Genomic DNA, 19923 nt, shown 5'->3' with positions numbered 1-19923 from the left:
GGGTTTGCTGAATATCCACACACACTTTCAGTAACTGTACCACCAATCCATGCATTGTTTGATCTTGGTAAAGTGTAAATAATTACTTACATTATCACATATATAGTCTTTTAATCTGAAAAAAACCAAGTAATCAACAATCAATAATCACTAACTAGATATATTACTGCAAGATAATGCACTCCCAATGTTTTTTACTGTAAAACATCTAAAATAGTGTTAACTGTACTATAATGCCATAAATCATAAATAATAAAAATCAAATTACTAACAGCTGATTCAGCTTGAGATCAAATACATTAAAAAATATGCAAGGTAGACATCCTTATGAGTTTTTTAAGTTATGTAACTCACCAATATTTGAATCTGGTGATGTCGTTGTTACCGTCTTTGACATACAACCTGTTGACGTGTTTGATAAACGAGTTTACTGGGTTGGTGTCATCAATGCTGCTATATCAAGAGATGAAAATAGTGTTTCATAAGATATAGGCATAATCGGTAAAGTTGTTATTAATGTTGGTGAACTTGACGCCGTAACAGAAAATGGCACAGAAAATAAAGGGGGAAGAATTTGAGTTGTGGCACTAAGTTGAGTTTTCCCAGCTAATTTTTTTTTCTTAAGAGGGAAATAATCAATGTCATTTTCAAATTTCATTTCAGATTCAAAATCTGATGAAATTTTTCTAGTTGCAATCCTAAACAATAAATGTAATTATCACCAAATGTTTTCGAAAATAGTTTAAAAACATTTGAAATTATTCAATTAAAAATTATTACTTACATGGAGTAGGTGGAATTAATACTTACATGGAGCATTAGTTCCACCCACTCCATGTAAGTATTAACTTTAAATTAGTTAAAAACTAATACTTACACAAGCTGGGTGGAACTAATAAATAGAAATAAATGTGATATTAAAAGAATTGAAACAAATTTAAATTTTGAAAAAGCACAGAAAAAAAAAAAAAAAAAAAGAACGAAAATACCCAATAGCGCGAAAATTTCGGTTCGAGGATCGGGTTTATTACCTGATTTCGGGTAATTTTATTATCCGAATTATCAGGTAATTTTATTACCCAATTTTCGGGTAACGAAATCGTGTAATAAAATTACCCGTTAATCGGGTACTTCTACGAGTAATACTTGGTTAATTTAAATCGGGTAATACCCGACCCGAAGGCTTGGATATCGGGTAACTAAAGTTATTAAAATTACCCGTCTACGAGTACCCGCTGGTATTCGTGTCGGGTTTTCGCTCCCTAAGATAAGCCCACGTTAAAACCACACAGGTCCAGTAAAGTTGAATTATCTTGCTTTTTAACATTTTTTTTTGTTCCGTTTGCCCACATTGGTCCCATAAATAAACCAACTATCAAACACACTTATGACCTATATAAGTCAGCCTATAATAGGCCTTATGTGGACTTGCCCACTTCTAAATTTATATATGGGAAGCCCATACTAAAACCAGACTGGTCCCGTAAAGTTGTGCTCACTATTTGTTAATTGTGTTTGCCCATATTGGTCCCGCAAAAAAAGCAAACATCAGACACACTTAGGACCGAAGTGAGGTTGCCTACAATCGGCTCTAGGTGGGCTTACTTACGGGGGTTATGCTTGTCCCGGTTCATTTCGAGAAAACGATTCCGAGACGCAGGCGCTTAGTTTATTATAGTGTACCATTTTTTCATTTCCTGAAGCTTTTATCTCACCAACTATGTATGTAAAAAATTACTTTATTTTAATTTCTAATATTTCTGAACATTTCTTCAAGTTTAAAAAATTGTTTCATTCAAGTTGCATGATGGGCACATTCATGCGTTGGCGTTGGGTTGTAGCAATCAGAAACTTCTAATGAGATACTTGGGGGAGTCACCAAATATTGCATAACCTTTCCGACAGACAGAAGAGAGTTTTTCTTTGGCTCGTTGACCGGCGACTTCACTGATAGCATGGCTTTTGTTCGCAAAATTTCGGTAGCTGATTGCTCGATTAGTCCAAGAAATAATATCAGGTTGTTTTGAGTAATTTTTGAACATCCAAGTTTTCCTCTGATTTTAGAATGAATGCATTGTATATTAAACAATACTCTCTCTACCACTGGTATTAAATTAATGAGTATTTTTTGATTGGCAAGAATTAGGGAAGAAGTATTTTGCATTTCTGCATTTAACTTATTTTGTTTAACTTGAAGTTTCTTCAGCGAGTCGTTTAGTTTGTCTTCACCAACCAACTGCTCAGCGTTGAATGACATCTTTTGTTTATTAATTGATTGGATGAGATTTTCGTTCACTTCGATGTCGTTCGATTGCTCTTTGACAAAGTTGTACAAAGCAAATAAATCTTCTTCTTCTTTTTTGAATGAAATTATCATCTCGTCAATATTCTCGGTTGCTTCAACCTTAAAATTTATACAAATCCTTCTCAAATTGAATGATTTAAAAAAACTTTTCTTCATTCCTAAAAAGCGATATTCATTGATGTATACCTTAAAAAGTTGTTTAAAAACATTCTCATAATTTTCAACATCAGCGTTTAATGCTCTGATGTCACCAAACAGTTTCTTTTGTATCCTTTCCTTCACTAAGGCGTCATAAGATTCAGCGCGTTCCTCCATCTTCGTATCCATAAACTGGCGTAATTTGTTTTGGTGATCTATGACTCGTAAAAGGTCCTTTAGCTCAGCATTGTATGCTGTTACGTCTCTATCAAAACGCTCTCGAATAAGTTGCAGTCGATGTTGAGCTTCATCACGACTAAAGTAAATTATAGTGACCTTATAAGTAACACGCTGTAATAAAAAGCATAAATAAATAAACGCATGTAATAAAATGCATAAATAAATAAACCCATGTAATAAAACACATGTAATAAAACGCTTAAATAAAAAATCTGTTGCTCACTTGCTAAAATGTGTTTTTGCATTCTCAATTAAAAACTTTTTTCTTGCTCTGCCCTCGTCATATTTTTTTTGCAATTTTTTTTTCAAATCCAAATATTTATTGCGCTGAATCTTCAAATCGTCAATCTCTTGTTTCATCTTATTGTTTACAGTGAGAGAATTATTTAGTTTAAAGTTTGCCTCGTTTAAACGGTTTTCCATTACTTTATTCAGCTTTTGTATGCTTTCACTCTTTGTTTCTGACTCTTTGGATCCTCTGAGATGTTTTCTAAACAAATCAATCATCTTTTGAAGATTTTTAATTTTTTTGTTAACAAGCTCGTGCTTTTTTGTGAGCTCTGTGAAATCACGCTTAGCGCAATCTTCTGCAAATAACAAATCTTTCAGCTCTTCAGTTACTTGAAACTCGTTGTTTTGATTTTTTTTACTGAAAGCTAGCTTATGCTCTTTCGTTAATTCTTCGTTTTCCTTTTTTAACTTCGATAATGTTTTTTTCAGTTTATGCAGAATATTTTCTGAATTTTCTTTATACGCTCGCCTTTCGTTTTCGAGAAGGCGGAATTGACGTTGTAAGCGCACTAATTCAGCACGCGTGTCTTCCGTAAGATCATCTGTTTGATCTTTTACTTCTCCTTCTGACATTGTAAATGTTTTTTAAAAAAAAATTATTTCTCTAAATGATATCCTCTTTAAAAGCATTAGACGTCATTTTATAGATGTGACGTCACTGTGCGTTGTATAATTTTTTACTATCAGATTAGCAGATTTAAAAACACGCTACTATTACACCTTTAGCTATTAGTCTACGACCACCTTTACCTAAAAACATGCTACCATTACACCTTTAGTTATTAGTAAGTCTACGACTACCTTTACCTAAAAACATGCTACTATTACACCTTTAGCTATTAGTAAGTCTACGTCCACCTTTACCTAAAAGCTTTCTTTGTTTTCTATTTAAGTTGTCTCGCTCTGTAATTAAAAAAAACACTATTTTTCTTTAGAAAGCTTCAATCTGGCGTAGTTCATTTATTCTTAATTTTAATTCAAATTTGCAATCAAATTGCAATTGCAATTTGATTGCAAACTTGATAAATAGATATATCTAACGACGTAGATAAATCTCACAGACTCTTTGAAATTCGATTGCGTAGTTAAATGGTTTTAGGAAATAAGAGGAAAGAGGAAGCAAAAAGACGAAGCAAAACGTAGAAGCAAAAAAATATATAAGCGGTTGTCGAAATAAATGAAAGAAAGTTTTTTTAAATGTTTGCGTTACTACTACTTAGTATACATTAATTTGAACGTGGAAAAACCACTTTGTGAGTTTGATTTGCTTTCAGTCATCGAGTTGTGCATTTTTTTTTTTAATCAAAAATGCTGAAGGTATATAGTACGATATTCATTGAACTCAGTGAATTCACCCGCTGCTTGCACTTTGCAAAAAAAAAAAGTAGCTGAACAAAATGGCGGAAAACATCTAAGTTTGGAGAAATGCAAATGTGATAAAAAAAAAAAAAAAAAAGTCCCCATAACTTTATTTTATAAAATGGAGTTTTTACTTTTTGCTGTTATTTGTTTACATTGGACTCACGGTTTACCGCTCGATGGAAAAGCTTCAAAAAAAGGTTACGATGAAGTTGAGTATGACGTAACACTTCTTAAAAGCCCAGTTACAAGAAAGTATTACGTTAAACCCGAAGAACTCCCAAAATACGAAGAACAATTTAAAAAGATAAAGAATCTAGGGGAAGAAATTGAATGTAAACTAACTGGCTTATGTCCAGGTAAAAAAAGAGGAAAAATTATTTCTAAAATTACGCAAAAAACGGAAAACACAAAAGGGAAAAAAAAGTCATTCAACCCAATGCTCGACGATGATCAACCCAATGATGAGCTTCAATTAAACAATCAAGATCAAATGCAATTTATGAATGATGAAAACATGAACTCTCCTGAGTTTGATCCGTCTCACAGAATGGATATGTTTAGAGGACACTCGCCGTATTCCCAAAAAGTAAAATCTGTCCAATATGGACTACAACCTGATATAAATACGGAAAGATTCAGAGGCCACGGGAAGTATACGCAGCAGGCGGATGCTGTACAATTCGGTCAGCAACCTCAAATGGATTTAATTATGCCGGAATCGATGCAAGAGCAGAATTACGCAGGTAGATTTTTATTCGGATTTGTAACACCTGAAATTGACGAAGAACGAGATGAACAATTAGATCATAAATATGTATTTGTCTGCTTGACTTAAAAAATATTTTTAGGGCAAGAGGATATGCAAGAAGGTGATAATTTAAACGGAAGAATTGCTGGAAGCATGCCAGGAGACGGTTTACTTGGGAATGAAGATGCAGGTGGAAGAGAAAACGACGAAGAAATGACAAAATTTCAAAACCAACGTATGGAGGACGCAATTCACCAATCTGTAGCGGATCGGATGAATTTTATGGTACCATCGTTGAAAGGACAGCAGATAACTGCCATGAGTAGAGGAATGGAAGATGATCCGTATGGAGATCTGGGAGATGGTATGGGAAAGGGTAAGTTTTTAAAAAGAAAAAAGAAAAAGTGCTTGTAACACCTTATGTTTTAATAAATTGTGTCTTAGCTTTTGTATCTTTATAGCATAGACACATTTTTACAGCTCTATTTACAAAATATTTTTAAAAAACATATATATAAAAGTTTTCACGTTTTGTAGAAAATTGAGAAAGAATCAATCCTTTAATGTAGTGAAGTAAGATTAAAAAAAAAAACGGTGAGAAAGACAAGAAAAATAACTATTGGATTTATTTCTTTTTGAAGTAATAGAAAAAGTAAAAAAGAAGTAACAAGAAGAGTTTAGGAGACTTTGAAGAAGTAGTAACAATTATTCAAGAGGCTGGTAATACTAAAGTGTTTATAGAAAAATTTCGGTAAACGTTTGGACAAGCGTTCAGATAAATGTTTAAGTACTAAGAACGTTAGATGAAAAAAAAAGAATATTTACTAAGAAATTTTTAAATGCAATTACTATTATTTTTTATTATTTTTAACTGGTTATCAAAGTACTAATAACAACTTCTTATTAATGATTGACCAATTTGGTGAATAATTGACCAACTTGGTCGTTTGTTCGGAAATATAATTAAACTTGGTCGTTTGTTCGGATACTTTATTATCACCTTTCTGCAAAGTAAGCAAAAAAAAAGGTGAAACTTTATACACCATACATCAAAAGAAATAACGCACAAATACCACGATCAAAAAGAGCATTTAACACAACCAGCGTCAAAAAGAGGCGTCAATACAAACATGAAAACATTTTAAATGCAGTTTATTATACAAAGCAAAACAAGAAGATGCAAATATTAAAAACTACCTGTTTAGCATTAAATACAAAACAACACATCCAACATCAGATAACCAACAAGAAATTTTTATCTGTTTAAAAAAAAAGCAACTTAAATTATAGGAAATAAGTTTGTTGTATCAAGTTTCTCTAATCATAATGATTTGCCACAAGACGGCTCCGTCACAGAAGATGATATAATCAAAATTGAAGCTGTGCAACCAGGAGAAATGGATAGTTTGCATCGGTATTTAAAAAACTCTCAGGGTAGATTTATGTTGGAGGATAAGAATCAGGACATGATGCTAGATGGCAAAAACTTTGAACAAACACGTTGGGACAAATTCGGAAGCCCTTCTTATGGTATGTTTGACCCTTGATAAAATTACATCGCTTTCCAATAATACCTGCAACTTACACGCACGTTTTGAGATATTTTTTTGCGCGTTATTAAAATTGCTCGTGGTTTAATTATCCTTAATAGGAAAATAGAAGCAGCTGTTGAGCAAGGAATCAAAAGGCCAAAAGTTTATTCTTTTCTATTATATATTCTCGTACATGCTAAAATATTCTCATAAAAAAATACTCGTATTAACAATATTTTACTTTCTAATACTTATTACATTGGTTTATTGAATATACATAGGAGAAGTTGTATTAGTGTTGGAGTTTATTGAAAAAATATTTTTTGCAGGCCACCAAAGTTCACCATCTCCAGATTTTGTGGAAGAAAATGCAAAACTCGCAATGCAGAGTAATTCGGATTATGAAGTACCCAGTTCAGGTATAAAATGATTCAAGTTTAACATTGTTTTAGAATATTAAAAAGATTATTGACATTCGTAAGTTTTTATGATTAAAGAAATCTAAGAATTCTGTAAACTAAGCTCAATAGAGTTTAGTTTACAGAATTGGTGAAAAGAAGACTGTGACAGAGCACGTGTTGTATGAGGGAAACTCACATTTTGCATACTTCTTCGTTTAACGAAAAGCAAAGGCTCAAAGCAATAACAACTCAATAATTCTTTTTAGCATTTTCAAGTTTGTGGAAAAGTTTTCTATTGACAACTCAAAGTCAACTTGGTGAAAATGATCCTTCTGCCAACAGTAGAGAAGGCATCAACAAACCTCACTCTCAACAAAAAACAAGAACTCCTAAAGAAAAAACAAAAAAAGATCCAGAAGTACGGCGCTCAAAAAAATCAGACGTAGGTATGCTTTAATTTACGCACAAACACAAAAAAAGAGAAAGATAGTCAGCAGACTTGCAGAATGTTTATTTCAAGAATGAGGTATTCTATAATGGCATGCATGAGGAAGATATTCTTAGCCGTTTGAAGTTCTAAATAACAAATTCTTGTAGTAGTGCTTTTTAACAAAGTACAGCTTTTTCTATAAATTTATGAAATGTTGTAATTTATATTAAATATATATGTATATTATCTCAAGTTGCTTTCGCCAGTTTATTGAACCAATTTCAATTGATTTTAACTTAAAGAATTGACGGAAAGAAACCCGGGCTAAAATACAGTACGCATACGTTACAATGAAAATCTCTACGTCGTATTTGGATAGATTAGTCAGATTAACAAACGAAATAAGGTTTAATTAAGGTTTTATGTGTTATAACCGCTAAATTGAAAATCCCTGCTCAAAAATCCTTCGAATGGAAAAAAATATATAAATTTCAATTATTGAAAGCCATTGTTTCAAGCTATCAAACAACTCATTTGTAATTACTAATTGTCGTTTGTTTAGGTAAAAGAAGCCTCGAGAAAAATTCCACAGCCAGAACAGTAGTAGCAACTCCAAATTTCATGTATATACCTTTATACGTTGTAAAAAACTTATTAGTGCAAGCCAAAGTTGCTTCCAAACCTGAAAATGATACAAATGTAAGTGGAGAGAAAAAAGTATATAAAAATACGAAATTAGTTTCAAACACAGATTCGCCATTTTATATAAAAACGAAACAAGGGAAAAGATATTTGGTAGTTAATCCGAATAGCAAATTTTTAGAAAACTTTTCAAATATGGAACAAACTATGACAACTCTTGAAAAAGATTTTATTCATAAAAGTAATTTTCAAAATAACTTAATAATTCCAAATAACATCGCTAATCATCAAATTCGAAATGGTCCGTATTATGAAAACCTATTTCCTTTCAAACATTTGCCTCCATTTTACGAAAACTCATTATCTTTAAATCAGAACTTCCATGAAGATTTACTACCGCAGGCACAGAGTTATCAACCACTGGAAAACACCGTTATCCCTAATGCAAATTTTCTCGGCGAACATAAAGAAGTGCCTCCGATGTCTTTTCGTGCGAGTCCTTTTGAGAACAAACGACCTGTAATGATCAACGGTTTTAAAGTTCTCCAAGGAGATATAAATCAAGAGGGTTTATATGAAGGTTATGTTGCCATTCCATTTAGCGCTCATTTATCTAAAGAACAAAATAGTTTTACAGATTTCCACCTTGAAGGACCAGAGGGGGATGCTACTGATTATCAGAGTGAATTACCTGAAAGTTTGAGCATCTTTGAAAAAATAACAGCAAAGCAGCCTACTTTTTCTGGGAACTACTACAAAGACCCAGTATACAATCCTCACACCAGCGAAACAGTGTTCAGAGACGAGTCAACCCAACAAGACCCACACCCCTCTAACCCGCTTAGAGCAAGTGCAGAAAATCAAGAGCTCACAAAAAATCTTCAGTTTTCAAATATCATGAAACAGTACAGACACTCTATTGGTAAAAAAACGGAGGACGCGTTAAGAAGTTCATTTTTTAATGGACAAAACAACAGGGAAAATGGTGAAGATAACAAATTCCCTTATGAGGCTGCAGAGGAAAAAAATCCATTTGTATATACAAAAGAACATGTTGGGTTTGGACCCATCACAGTTGAAGCAAAAACTGAGAATGCCCCAATGAATGATGACGACGAGAGATGAAAATTTAACTTTATATTTGTAATTGTTTATATTTTGCACAGTTTTTTGTTGGATATATATAATGCACACAGAAAAGAAAAAAACAGAAAACAGTCCCTTGGTGTTATTGTAACCATTTTAATTGGTAATATTGTTATTCTTAGTACTGAGACAATATCTAATATTTGCCATTTTACAGCTTTTTCATGCCACCTATTTGCTAATTAAATTACCTTTTTCTATTTTCTTAAAAACATTGAATCAACACTAAATATTTTCTCGAACGAAACAGAAAAACTACAAGTAAAAAAAGTACTTAAGGCTTCAAAGTTTCTCTGATGACTGATGTTAAAAAAACAAATTGGATAAATTATATATCTATTGAGTTATATCACTTATATTAAAAACAAGATTGTTAGGACAATAATTTTTATTCACACTAACGGTGCAATGAAAACACCTGACTCACAACTCTCTTTCGAAAGCATCATTCCATCAGTTTCACAAATTGCACTCTTTCAATTATTGGTTTATTTAATCGGAGAAATTATTTTGCATCATGAATTTCTGAATATATGTTTTAAACATTTTTTTTTTACTTCCTACCAACTATGGTTAACAGTCTCTCATTAGGAGAGCACATTACAATGTGCTCTCCTAATGAGAGGTTTCAAAAGTTTTCGTTACACCTACGACCTACGATGCATCCATCGTTTTTAGAACCTTTTAAATCCATGGAATCGTTACGAAGTTCTTGGAGCTGTAATATTGGATTTTATGAAATAATAATGAGGATAATGAATCACGATGCTGTATTTTTAACAGTTTCTGATTTCATGCAGGATTCATTCAAACTCTTCCATTTGTTCATCTGACAACTAATTACAATTCAATGGTTAAAGTTGGCGTAATAACCTAACATCGTAAAGATATTAAAACATTTTCCTTCCTCTTACCAACACAAAAGGTATGATAAAAATATTGAATCTGCAAGAAATTGACTCAGAACTTTAGGATACTAAACTACTTAATTTTAATTCATAAACAATCTCTTTAGATCCTGTTTTATGATTATTAAAAAGTGAAACTGTTTAAAGAGATTTGTTAATCTACTGCATCCCTAATTTCAGAAGGGATACAGCGAGGGAACGCTGAGTTAAAGATGTTATAAATCAGTACATCGAATATTTGCTCGATTAACAAATATTCGTTTAAGGAATATTCGTTCATATTCGTATAATAATATTCCTACGAATATTCGTTTAACGAAATAAACATTGGTTAAACGAATACTTTTTGCAAATATATTTGTTCGGCTGCTCAGTGGCGTAACTTCATCCCAGGCGCCAGAGGCATGATATTATTGACCCATTCTTTCTCCTTTCTCTCGCCCTTTTGCTCCCCACGTTAGACGCCACACTGTCGTATAAAACTACGAAACACCGAATGCAATTAAAGCTGACATTCAACAAAACAAAAAAATTGTAAGCATTGTTTCTCAATTTCTCATGAAAATTTACTAACATTGAACCTCTTACCTACTCTTACCAGACGGTAAGTACTATTTGGTAAAATTTAGAAGACCTTTTGGCGGGAATTTGCGTCCGCAAAATTGTCAATTATCTGGTCTATGTTCAGATCGATAAGGTGCTGACTCTCGATTGACAGTATTCCCAGAGAACTTAGCCGAACCTGACACATTTTGCCACGCAAGTATGTCTTAATTAAATTTAACTTGGAATAACTTCTTTCCGTGCTTGCCATCGTAATCGAAAGAGCCAAGTACATACAAGAATTTGTTATCAGTAGAGTCACACTTGATGGCCCAACTTTTGGTCAGCACCTTGGCACAGGATAACGTTATTTCTAAATTACTTCGCAGTGCAGTCAAGTCTCGTATCAGTGAGTCAAGCAGAATGGTGGTGGTAGACAGATCACCTGACTTTGACAGCATTTCCTTAGAAATAGTGTCCACTGGGCCTAGCATTTGAGAGAGTAGATCTACAAATACACTTTTCCTCACTATTCTTCCCACTGAGTGATAACAAACCAACAGCTTCATAACGTCAACGAATCAACTGGGAAGAGAGATTAGAGTTTCATTAGATGATGACCAACGGGTTGGACACAGTCGTTTCAAGGTAATCGAACAGGTGCGCTCTTTCTGAAAGCGATTCCACCAATTGATTGCACCGAAGAATATGTACAGTTTTTTCATCATGTCAAAAAAATTCCTCAACTCTTTAACATTTTTCACGGTGAATATATCGGGCATTTGGTGCTTTCTGCTTCATAAGCGTTTGAACTCTGCCGTACACTTCAAAAATGTTGGCCGCTCCGTCGTATCCTTGTCCTCTAATTTTCCGGATTTCTGTAACGCTCTCTATTTCTGCAACGGTGGTTGCAGTTAACTCGGCTTCTTTTTGGCTTTCGACTTTCGCTGAAGCCTAAAAAAGTCTCATTAATGTTTAGAGCGGCTGGCATTCCGTCATCTTTTATATCAATTGTTACGTAACAAAAGACTTTACTCAGCTGATCAGTTTTCGATATATCCATTGTAGTGTCCATTATAACAGAAGCAAATGGAGATTCAGCAATATCATCAACAATCTGCTGCTTCAGACGATTGATTAGAATTTTGATAACTTTGTTCTGAATGGACCCACTAAGATATTTAGCTGATCCTTTTGTGTATTTGAGTAGGTTCTCAAGCATGGGGTCATACCTTGCAATCAAATGAATAAATTGTAGGAAATTTCCATGTAAGTCTTCATCATTATTCTGCTCACGGTGTCCACGGTGTCCACGGTGTCCGAGTTCTCGTGCCTTTTTGCGCTACAGATTTTTCCAACCGTTCGTACCTTCAATCTACGCTAGATGCGTTGCTTCACTAAAAAGCCAACACGGGTTGCAGTAGCACTTGTCAGCAACTGCACCATAAGACAGCCATATTCTTTGTTATGTTAACCCTGACATTGTGTGGGGTTTGTAGAAATACTCGCTGAAAAAACGACCCTTGTTGACAACTTCAGTCTGTTTCAGAAATGGTCCCTCCGGGTGAAGCTCTGAAAATGAATTGCTTCTCAAAAACTGTAAGACATTTTGTTCCAAAATTCTTTAGAGGTTGTTGGAGGAAATATTATATCTGAATGGTCATCAGAATTCTGACCTGTAGTTGCACCTTCTTCTTGCATCATCTGAGTTGATTATGCACTGTCTTTATCTTCTTTCTCTGACTCTTCATTCTGAAATTATGAAGATAGGCCTGTTCCTAGGCGCCCCCTCCGGACGCCAGCCCGAATGCCCATCGCCAACGTCAAAGGTATCCTAATGATGGAGTTTCTTTTTTTTTTTTTTTCTTCTAATTTTTTTGCTACTTTTTTTGCTACTTTTTAGTTTTAACTTTTATTAGGATAATAATAAAATTAAATGAATACCAATATATTTTTTAGTCACCTAATCAACCAAAATTACTAAATTTTGTCGTTGTTTTATGTGCTTTTACTCTTGTTATTTTTATCTTTTCTTAGTAATTTTTTTTTATAATTTTTATTCATCACTATCTTCATATCCAGGCCAGATTAAGTCAGGAATAGTCTTCAACTCTTTTTAGTTGATGGTTGGACGCATAAAAACTTCTTTGCTAGTCTGCTAAGAAATATTCGTGGATATCTGAGTCCTTGGGGAAACTTCATCACAATATAGGACAGCTTCACATTTTGCTTCTGTAAAAGAAGAATTTTTTCAATCGTTTTGGTAGGATTGTGACCAAGCTTTTTAAGTGCATTCGTTTAGGCATCTTCTTCAGCAAAGTAATTAATGGGATCTGTAGGTGCTGGCAAGCACTACTAGTAGGGCTTTAAAAAAGCATCTTTCCTTAAAGTCTCTGCCATTTTAGCCAAGCACCCTTCGAAGTCAAGAATGGATCTCAACTGCTTAAGATCTGAATTTTAGCGAGTAGATACGCGCTGAACAAGTGTTGTTCAATTTTCATTACACTCAATAGCAATTTTCTTAAAAACACTAGTTGACTCAATTTGAATTCAGTTGAATTATCCTACCAATTTATAAGGTTTTTCTTGGATTACAATCCACTCAGGAATACTTTGTAAAACTTGTATTACAATCAAATGGATCTGATGATCAGCGCACCAATAAACTGTCGTTGATTCCTTTGCTAAAACGTATATCATCCACAACATAAGAACCACCAATAGTTATCTGTGTATATGTTACTTTCTCCAAATACATTTCTTTTATTAATGAATCAACATTTTTATCAAAATTTTCGCCAGAACATTGCACCGGAAAAGATTCAAATTTGACAAGAAGAAGTTTAATTATAAACTGACTAGTAAAATGAAGTTAGAGTTTAGAAAGCACATTTGTAGCTGAAGCCCAGACGTCAGTTTTGAAAGCCATCAAAGTTGAGCTTTCCCTTATCAACAATTTCCTTCACATGGTCACATGTTAAATTGATGTAATTGAGGAATTCGAGTACGAGAAAGTAATCTTAAAGAAACAGGGTCATACACTCCCTTCGTTGCTTCATAATTGAAAGGAAGGCTTCGCTATCCACCATGGAGAACGGCAAACTGTAAGTGATGACCCATTTTTTTACTTCGGTCACTTTCAGTATGATCCTTTAGTCATGGCATCACAACACAAGATTAATTTGAAGCTTTCAGTGGTTTTGGAGTTTTTGGTACTCGAGGATAAAATTCTTAATTATGGCATTTTTAAACAAAAGAATAAACAAAATTATAAAAAGTAGTCAAAGTCAACCCAGTTGACGGTACCTACATACGATATTCAAAAGTTCTAAATTTTTGTATGATCTATCCCAGGTTTTTAATACTTTTAAAAGATAACTTTTAAGCTAAACTGATCATTCCTCAAGATGGGGAATGTAATATAAAAACTTAGTTCTCAATTCATGTTAGTAATATAAATGGGAATGTAATATAAAATCTCAGTTCTTTATGTATCTTAGTATGTATACTGGAGAGATTTTGTCTTCTACATACATTTAATGTTTAAAAAAAAAAAAACATTAACTGTATATCTAGAAAACAAAATTTATTATCTCATTTTTTCCTTTGTTTTAAAACTGTCGTTTTTAAACAAAGGAATTAAGAGATAATAATCCCAATTGGAAAACGCAAGTAATTGTGTTGTTAACAATATAACAGATTCCAGACAAGCAAACTATATTCATCATCAAGTAGGTTTATTAAATAAAATCAAGAAAGCTCCATTTTCTATTGAAAATATTTACCATGCGTTTATTACAACAAATGACAAGGAAAGTAAATAAAGTTAAAGATAGCGCGTATTTAAAGATGATATTTAGTGAACTTCAGGAATTTCAAAAGTAATATCTTATGTTAACATGTATCTGGATCGAAATACTCTGGTGGTAAATTATTTTTGACTTCGTACCTTGAGCGTCAGAGTTTTTGTTCCTAATACTTTATTATTATTCAGGAAGTTGAATTGTTTTTGCACTCTCGATGAATAACAATAAGTCTTTGTAAAAATATCTGTTTCATAATAATTTATTTTGGTAATGCTACAGTTAAGTGACTTAAAATAATATTTTTTATGCGCTCTCGTTCGGGGAAGTTAAAAATATTTTAGAGAAATTATTAAAAGCAAAGTAGATAAATATAAAAGTGTTTTTTTTTTTCAATTTCAAAGTTTGTTACCATTTTATTATTTAAAAGAGTATGTAGTTGGTAATAATATTTAGTAATATATTATTAGTAACTGATTTTCTTAAATTTATAAAAATTTATTTCAACAAATAATTAAACAAGAACTAAAACTGGTATTAACCTGATTACTAAATATAATAATTAAATATATTAATAAATGTATATAATGACATAGTAGCAAATAGTATTATATTATAAACAGTATGATAAATATAGTATGATAAATAAATATGATATAATAAATAAAAATAGGGTAATGTAAAAAAAGTGTAGCAAATATAAAAAATATATTTGTAATAACTTTTATAACCTCTACTTTTAGATTTTAACTTCTAAAACCGTTAAATTTAAAATCTAAATGAGTACAGGCTTAAATTTCAACCTGAACTCTATTACTACTCACTGATCGAAGGTGAATCTTAGGCGAAGCACTTCGCTTTGTTTCGGTAAAATTTGGGTGTTTTTGAATTTCGAAGGCAAGGTTGAGGTTGCGTGGACGGCTTTTGGTCAAATTATGAAATCGAAATAATATATTGTCCGAGGGAAGATTAGCATGGCATTGTAAATCTTTTCTAAAGAGCATGGCCTTTTTCCAGTGTTTTTAAGTACTGCCATTTCATGTTTAATACAAGTCAAAATTTCTTGAGCTGATGAACTACAAGCTAGTTCTTTAATTCTTCCTGTTAATGAAGTTGTAAGTGATACAATTTCTGCTTTTCTGTTGCTAGACTTTTTTTCCTTGTAAAGAATATCACATACTATAAGATGAATTCCATGGTAATCGCAAAGTTGATGGATAACTCTCATCTATTGTCCTATTTTCTTCATAACCGATGCACAAACAGTAACAGATCCAAAGATATAATTGGTCAAACTTAATCCAAATTCATTTAACTTGTCGGTAACAATATCTGAAGAATACATGCTCTCTCTGAAGGCGATTACTCTAATCATTCCAAGATCATAGTGACATTTATCTGAACAATATACATTAAGATACAAGTGTCTTTTAATCCTATCTTTAGTCCACTCATCAAGAGAAATTGAAAATCCTTCTTGGTTTAATTTTTTTTTGCTAAAGGTCTTGAGCAAATTTTAATTCATTGAGTTTTCTTATAACATCAATTATCAGGGATTTTCAATCTTTGTATTTTCCAGCCATTTTTAGTATTTTATTAGTTCTTTTTTGAAACAATTTTGATTCTCAAGATTGTTTCAAAAAAGTCTAAAACTATACAGCCAATTTTATGAATGCGCTCTAAATGGTACAAGAAACTTGGAGTTGATTAGTAGAATTTAATTCCAACTAAACTTTCTAAAACAGCAAATTACTTGATTAAAAGCACAAAATGGTCAACTTTTTGTCATTTTATTTCTGGTTTCTGTAGATCAAATGGCAAAATATCAGTACACGTTAGTGATTTTCTGGTTTTCTTCTAAGACTTTATCATTACATTTGGTAGAAAAAGATTCAAAAAGCCTCTTCTCTAAAATAACTAGAAAAAGATTCAAAAAGCCTCTTCTCTAAAATAACTAGAAAAAGATTCAAAAAGCCTCTTCTCTAAAATAACTATCTTTTGTTTGTGAATACCTACAGCAGAAAGCTTATTTACAAGAAACTAATCAAGTTGACTATAAAATAGCCGCGTACCACTACTATTTACAAAAACGCAAAAAAACTTTAAAAACCACGCAAATAAATCCCACTTATAAATTCAATAATTAAATGCAAAACTTTCCAGTTCGAAAACAAAAGATTTACCAACAAGGATCTTAAAGAATTAACATAAAATCCATTTTTTAAAATCAGAGGAAATGGAAATCAAAATCAGTAAATGATTGTTGAGTATTAACACAGGAAAATTTCTACAAACAATTAAAACACACAAGATTATTTTCTTAATTAAGAAAACCTGAAATTTTGAGAAAAGAAAAAAATGAAAAAGCATTCCAGAGACAAAAACGAGATCTGAAATTTAAAACCATGACAATTCGTTGTGAAATCAAATATATGTAAATATATAAAATAGCCTAGTTTACAGTTCTCTAGGAAGATTTCTTTATGTGTTTGAGCTTCAAATAATTAAATTCACAAAACACATAAGACAACAAACGCAACTGAAATTTTATCAGCTGGTTAATCAAGTGCCTTGCTATTTACAACCAGGTATTTGATTAGAGATCTCATTCACATATCCATTTCAAAAAGATCGTCATCTAAATATTAAAAAAAGGAGAATCAAAATATTTGAAACTAAAAAAAAAAGGTTGCTTTTTTTACAAACACACACTATTCAATATTTTAGGCAAAACAATTTTTACCAGTAGCTTTCTTCTGATCACCATTTAACTGACTTGTTTTAGGGACTGCAGATGTCTCTTTTACTTCTTCTATTTCTTCAATAATTTTGCCATTATCATCCAATGTAACACCAGGAATTACTGGAAGATTAGTGGGAGTTCTGGAAAGAGGTGAGCTTTTTAAATCCAGCAAAAACTTTCTTTCGTAAATAATTCTTGTTCCTTTAGTAACAAAAATTGTTCAATTAAATAAGGATTAACCATGAGCCAAGATATTAAATAGTTTAGTTTCTGTAAGCTATAAGTATATATATAAAAAAAAATAATTGAAGATCTACAAAGATGTTAGGTATGGTTTGAGGTTAAGTGTAGTTTAATGAATCTTAGGTTTAGTTTCATACATAATTTATACTAGCAATGAGTTCTTAATATTTGCAAAGAAAGTTAACTGAGTGAAGAGTGGAGATATTTAGGATATCTAAAATGAGTTGGCACAGACAGAAGAACTAAAAGATGATCAAATAAGATAAACATTTTAAAAATATTGGAAAGAAAATTACTGATAATATATCACACACAAATTGATGTATACTCAAAAAATGAACTATTTTTAACCACATTATTTCACAAGCGTTAGAGAACACGAAGAAGAGCATAGGATAAAAATCCTCAGATGTAAATATAAGTTTATAAATTCAAAGTATTTAGGGTATAAAGATTGCAAATTTAGAGCTCTAACTTCTTTTTCAAAGAGTTTCTTTTTTATAGCTTGCCCCAAACTCTATTACACACTAATAAGAACAATTTATGATCAGCAACAAGTATAAGAAACAAGCATGCACATGCACAAGGTATTTAGTTTCTATGTGCAAATACCAAAGAAAACACGGTAGCTGTCATAGCTTGGTTGATGTATGTGTTTTTCATTTAGGTCACTGTCAAGTTTTACTATTTTATTTGCCACATAAATTACCAAATATTTATCAAGTTACTTATGTAAATATAAACGTTTTAAAGTTAATAAAGTATAAAAAAATAAAATGATGAGAAGGGCATGCTTTTACTTAAGATATCCAACCAAGTCAGCTAGCTATCTCACCTCCAGGGGTTGTGCTAAATATTGTTCCACCAGGGGTCTCAGAATATCGCGATGGCATATTTTGTGGCTCAGTAATTTGAACACGTCGCACAGGGATACTATTAGATGCATTGCTGCTCATTTTAAAAGTTATAGCAGAACAAAAAAAAGTACTTAAATAATATTCTTAAATGAGTATCTACTAACGCCTCCTGTCTGCACAAGTCGCATATACATGCACGTTGTTTTGTCGATGATATCTGTTCTATTTTCTTGAGAAAAAAGCAGCTGAAAAAACAAGCTATGCACATACTATTTGCTTTTGACGTGTGACCAAGAACAGAGTGAATGTTTTGGTAAAATAAAATTAAAAAAACATCACATGCCACTCGACCCGCGTGACTTTCTGCAAATTTTATTGTGACGAAACTAGTTCCTATCAATTTCAATACATCGTTAGTTAGTTGTTATCACTTTTGAGTTGAGTTGTAAAATCAAGTATTTTAAGAATGCACGATTTAAAAAAAAAATTGTGCAGGAATATGTTATTGCATCGATATACTTAATAAAATTAATCTTAAAATGAAAGATTTTTAAACGCAAACCTGATCTACCAGCCAAACTTATGCAGGAAGAACAAGAGATTTTCCTCTACTTCACCTGCTTCATCCCTCGTGAAAAATATAAGGTTAATTACACATCAAAGTAGGAACATTTATTTGCAATCATCAAAAATATCGAATTAACAGCAGGTTCCATTAAATTCTCAAGCAGGTATTTACATAAACCGTCTCATAATTTCTTAGAATGACACAAATGGCGCTGATAATTGCACGGAATATAACTGAATTTAAATGTGATCGTACAAACCTTGAAGATGATCCACAAGCTCGACGTCATAACAGAAACTGCCGCAGCACAAGAAATCATTTGAAATGTCTAAATGTATATAGTGTGTTTGTTAATTAACGAATAAAAGCATGTAAAAGACCTGAGGCTCTAGGAATCTCAAAAAACTGAAAAAGGTTTAAGCAAAATGGGTGGTGTATTTGCGATCAATTGATCAAAAAAGTGTTTAAAAGTTTTTTAAAGCAAAATAAAAAGGATTTCAAACTTTATTTTATAATTGTTGATTAAACTTGGATTCACCACTATACACCAGTTCCGAATATTACACAAGTCTTTTGGATCAACTCTTTGAAAACATTTGGGAGCTTAGACCTGAATTAGCAAAGAAAATAATAAATTTTTATCAAGACGCACCTGCTCACAGAAACGTTCGCAAGTAATATTATCTATTTCCAAACCTGAAGAAATTTCTAGAGCACATTTTATATTGAATGAAGAAGCAATTTTCAGCTTTGGATGGGTATTTTACAGACAGACTTGAATCGTTTTACAATAAAGGAACTAAATTATTGGAAAAGCCTAGGACAAAATATATTGAAGTTTAGAGAGATTGTATTGAAAAGTAAAACTTATTCATGTCAAAAATATTTTTATTTTTCATTATTGCTCTAAAAAAAAAAATTGAACACCCCTTATACAAGAATTAAAAGAAGAAGCGTGCAAAATTAATTAGACAAAATTGACTCCTCTAAAAGATGAACTATAGGCACTTCACTTTGATAGTG

The 19923-nt window shown here is 32.1% G+C and overlaps 3 protein-coding genes across 5 annotated transcripts; 1 reads left to right on the top strand and 2 right to left on the bottom strand.

Moving 5' to 3' along the window:
- Positions 1-1738: 1738 nt before the first annotated feature.
- LOC145185859 (coiled-coil domain-containing protein 63-like) lies at positions 1739-3823 on the bottom strand. Its single transcript, XM_080061897.2, has 3 exons — positions 2907-3823; positions 2492-2759; positions 1739-2404 (listed from the first exon to the last, which is right to left on the bottom strand). The coding sequence occupies exons 1-3, from the start codon at positions 3545-3547 to the stop codon at positions 1796-1798; spliced, it is 1518 nt and encodes a 505-aa protein (XP_079918023.2). The 5' UTR covers positions 3548-3823; the 3' UTR covers positions 1739-1795.
- Positions 3644-9306, top strand: LOC145182533 (uncharacterized). Of its 3 annotated transcripts, none has more exons than XM_090078270.1 (7): positions 3644-3759; positions 3910-5079; positions 5185-5460; positions 6375-6614; positions 6946-7035; positions 7284-7463; positions 8010-9306. In XM_090078270.1, the coding sequence occupies exons 2-7, from the start codon at positions 4455-4457 to the stop codon at positions 9212-9214; spliced, it is 2616 nt and encodes an 871-aa protein (XP_089934396.1). In that variant the 5' UTR covers positions 3644-3759; positions 3910-4454; the 3' UTR covers positions 9215-9306. The 3 variants fall into 3 exon arrangements, with proteins under 3 accessions (XP_089934396.1, XP_089934397.1, XP_089934395.1); XM_090078269.1 differs by having other exon boundaries at positions 3654-3816; XM_090078271.1 differs by lacking the exon at positions 6375-6614.
- A 7161-nt stretch (positions 9307-16467) lies between these two features.
- On the bottom strand, positions 16468-18577 carry LOC145180370 (eukaryotic translation initiation factor 4E-binding protein 3-like). The gene is made up of 3 exons (XM_080055246.2): positions 18311-18577; positions 17233-17433; positions 16468-17127 (listed from the first exon to the last, which is right to left on the bottom strand). Exons 1-3 carry the CDS (start codon positions 18429-18431, stop codon positions 17099-17101), a joined length of 351 nt encoding a protein of 116 aa, XP_079911372.2. The 5' UTR covers positions 18432-18577; the 3' UTR covers positions 16468-17098.
- Between the last annotated feature and the right edge of the window lie 1346 nt (positions 18578-19923).

The sequence above is a fragment of the Hydra viridissima genome, unplaced genomic scaffold, assembly GCF_058129835.1.
Source record: "Hydra viridissima isolate aposymbiotic clone 2 unplaced genomic scaffold, HvirCarnegie_v1 scaffold_2, whole genome shotgun sequence".
Lineage (NCBI taxonomy): Eukaryota > Metazoa > Cnidaria > Hydrozoa > Anthoathecata > Hydridae > Hydra > Hydra viridissima.
This window is presented reverse-complemented; position numbering and strand designations above follow the sequence as displayed.

What these genes read in the sequence shown, in the direction of transcription:
- LOC145180370 (XM_080055246.2), bottom strand. Translation starts at nt 18,431, where the DNA reads ATGAGCAGCAATGCATCTAATAGTATCCCTGTGCGACGTGTTCAAATT. An exon ending in ATTTAGCACAACCCCTGGAG is followed by an intron (nt 17,434 to 18,310) that starts GTGAGATAGCTA and finishes TTGTTACTAAAG; the next exon opens with GAACAAGAATTATTTACGAA. An exon ending in TGATCAGAAGAAAGCTACTG is followed by an intron (nt 17,128 to 17,232) that starts GTAAAAATTGTT and finishes TTTAATATTTAG; the next exon opens with ATGACGATCTTTTTGAAATG.
- LOC145185859 (XM_080061897.2), bottom strand. Translation starts at nt 3,547, where the DNA reads ATGTCAGAAGGAGAAGTAAAAGATCAAACAGATGATCTTACGGAAGAC. An exon ending in GCAAAAACACATTTTAGCAA is followed by an intron (nt 2,760 to 2,906) that starts GTGAGCAACAGA and finishes AATTTACTTTAG; the next exon opens with TCGTGATGAAGCTCAACATC. An exon ending in TTTTTAAACAACTTTTTAAG is followed by an intron (nt 2,405 to 2,491) that starts GTATACATCAAT and finishes ATAAATTTTAAG; the next exon opens with GTTGAAGCAACCGAGAATAT.
- LOC145182533 (XM_090078270.1), top strand. Translation starts at nt 4,455, where the DNA reads ATGGAGTTTTTACTTTTTGCTGTTATTTGTTTACATTGGACTCACGGT. An exon ending in GCAAGAGCAGAATTACGCAG is followed by an intron (nt 5,080 to 5,184) that starts GTAGATTTTTAT and finishes AAATATTTTTAG; the next exon opens with GGCAAGAGGATATGCAAGAA. An exon ending in ATTCGGAAGCCCTTCTTATG is followed by an intron (nt 6,615 to 6,945) that starts GTATGTTTGACC and finishes TATTTTTTGCAG; the next exon opens with GCCACCAAAGTTCACCATCT.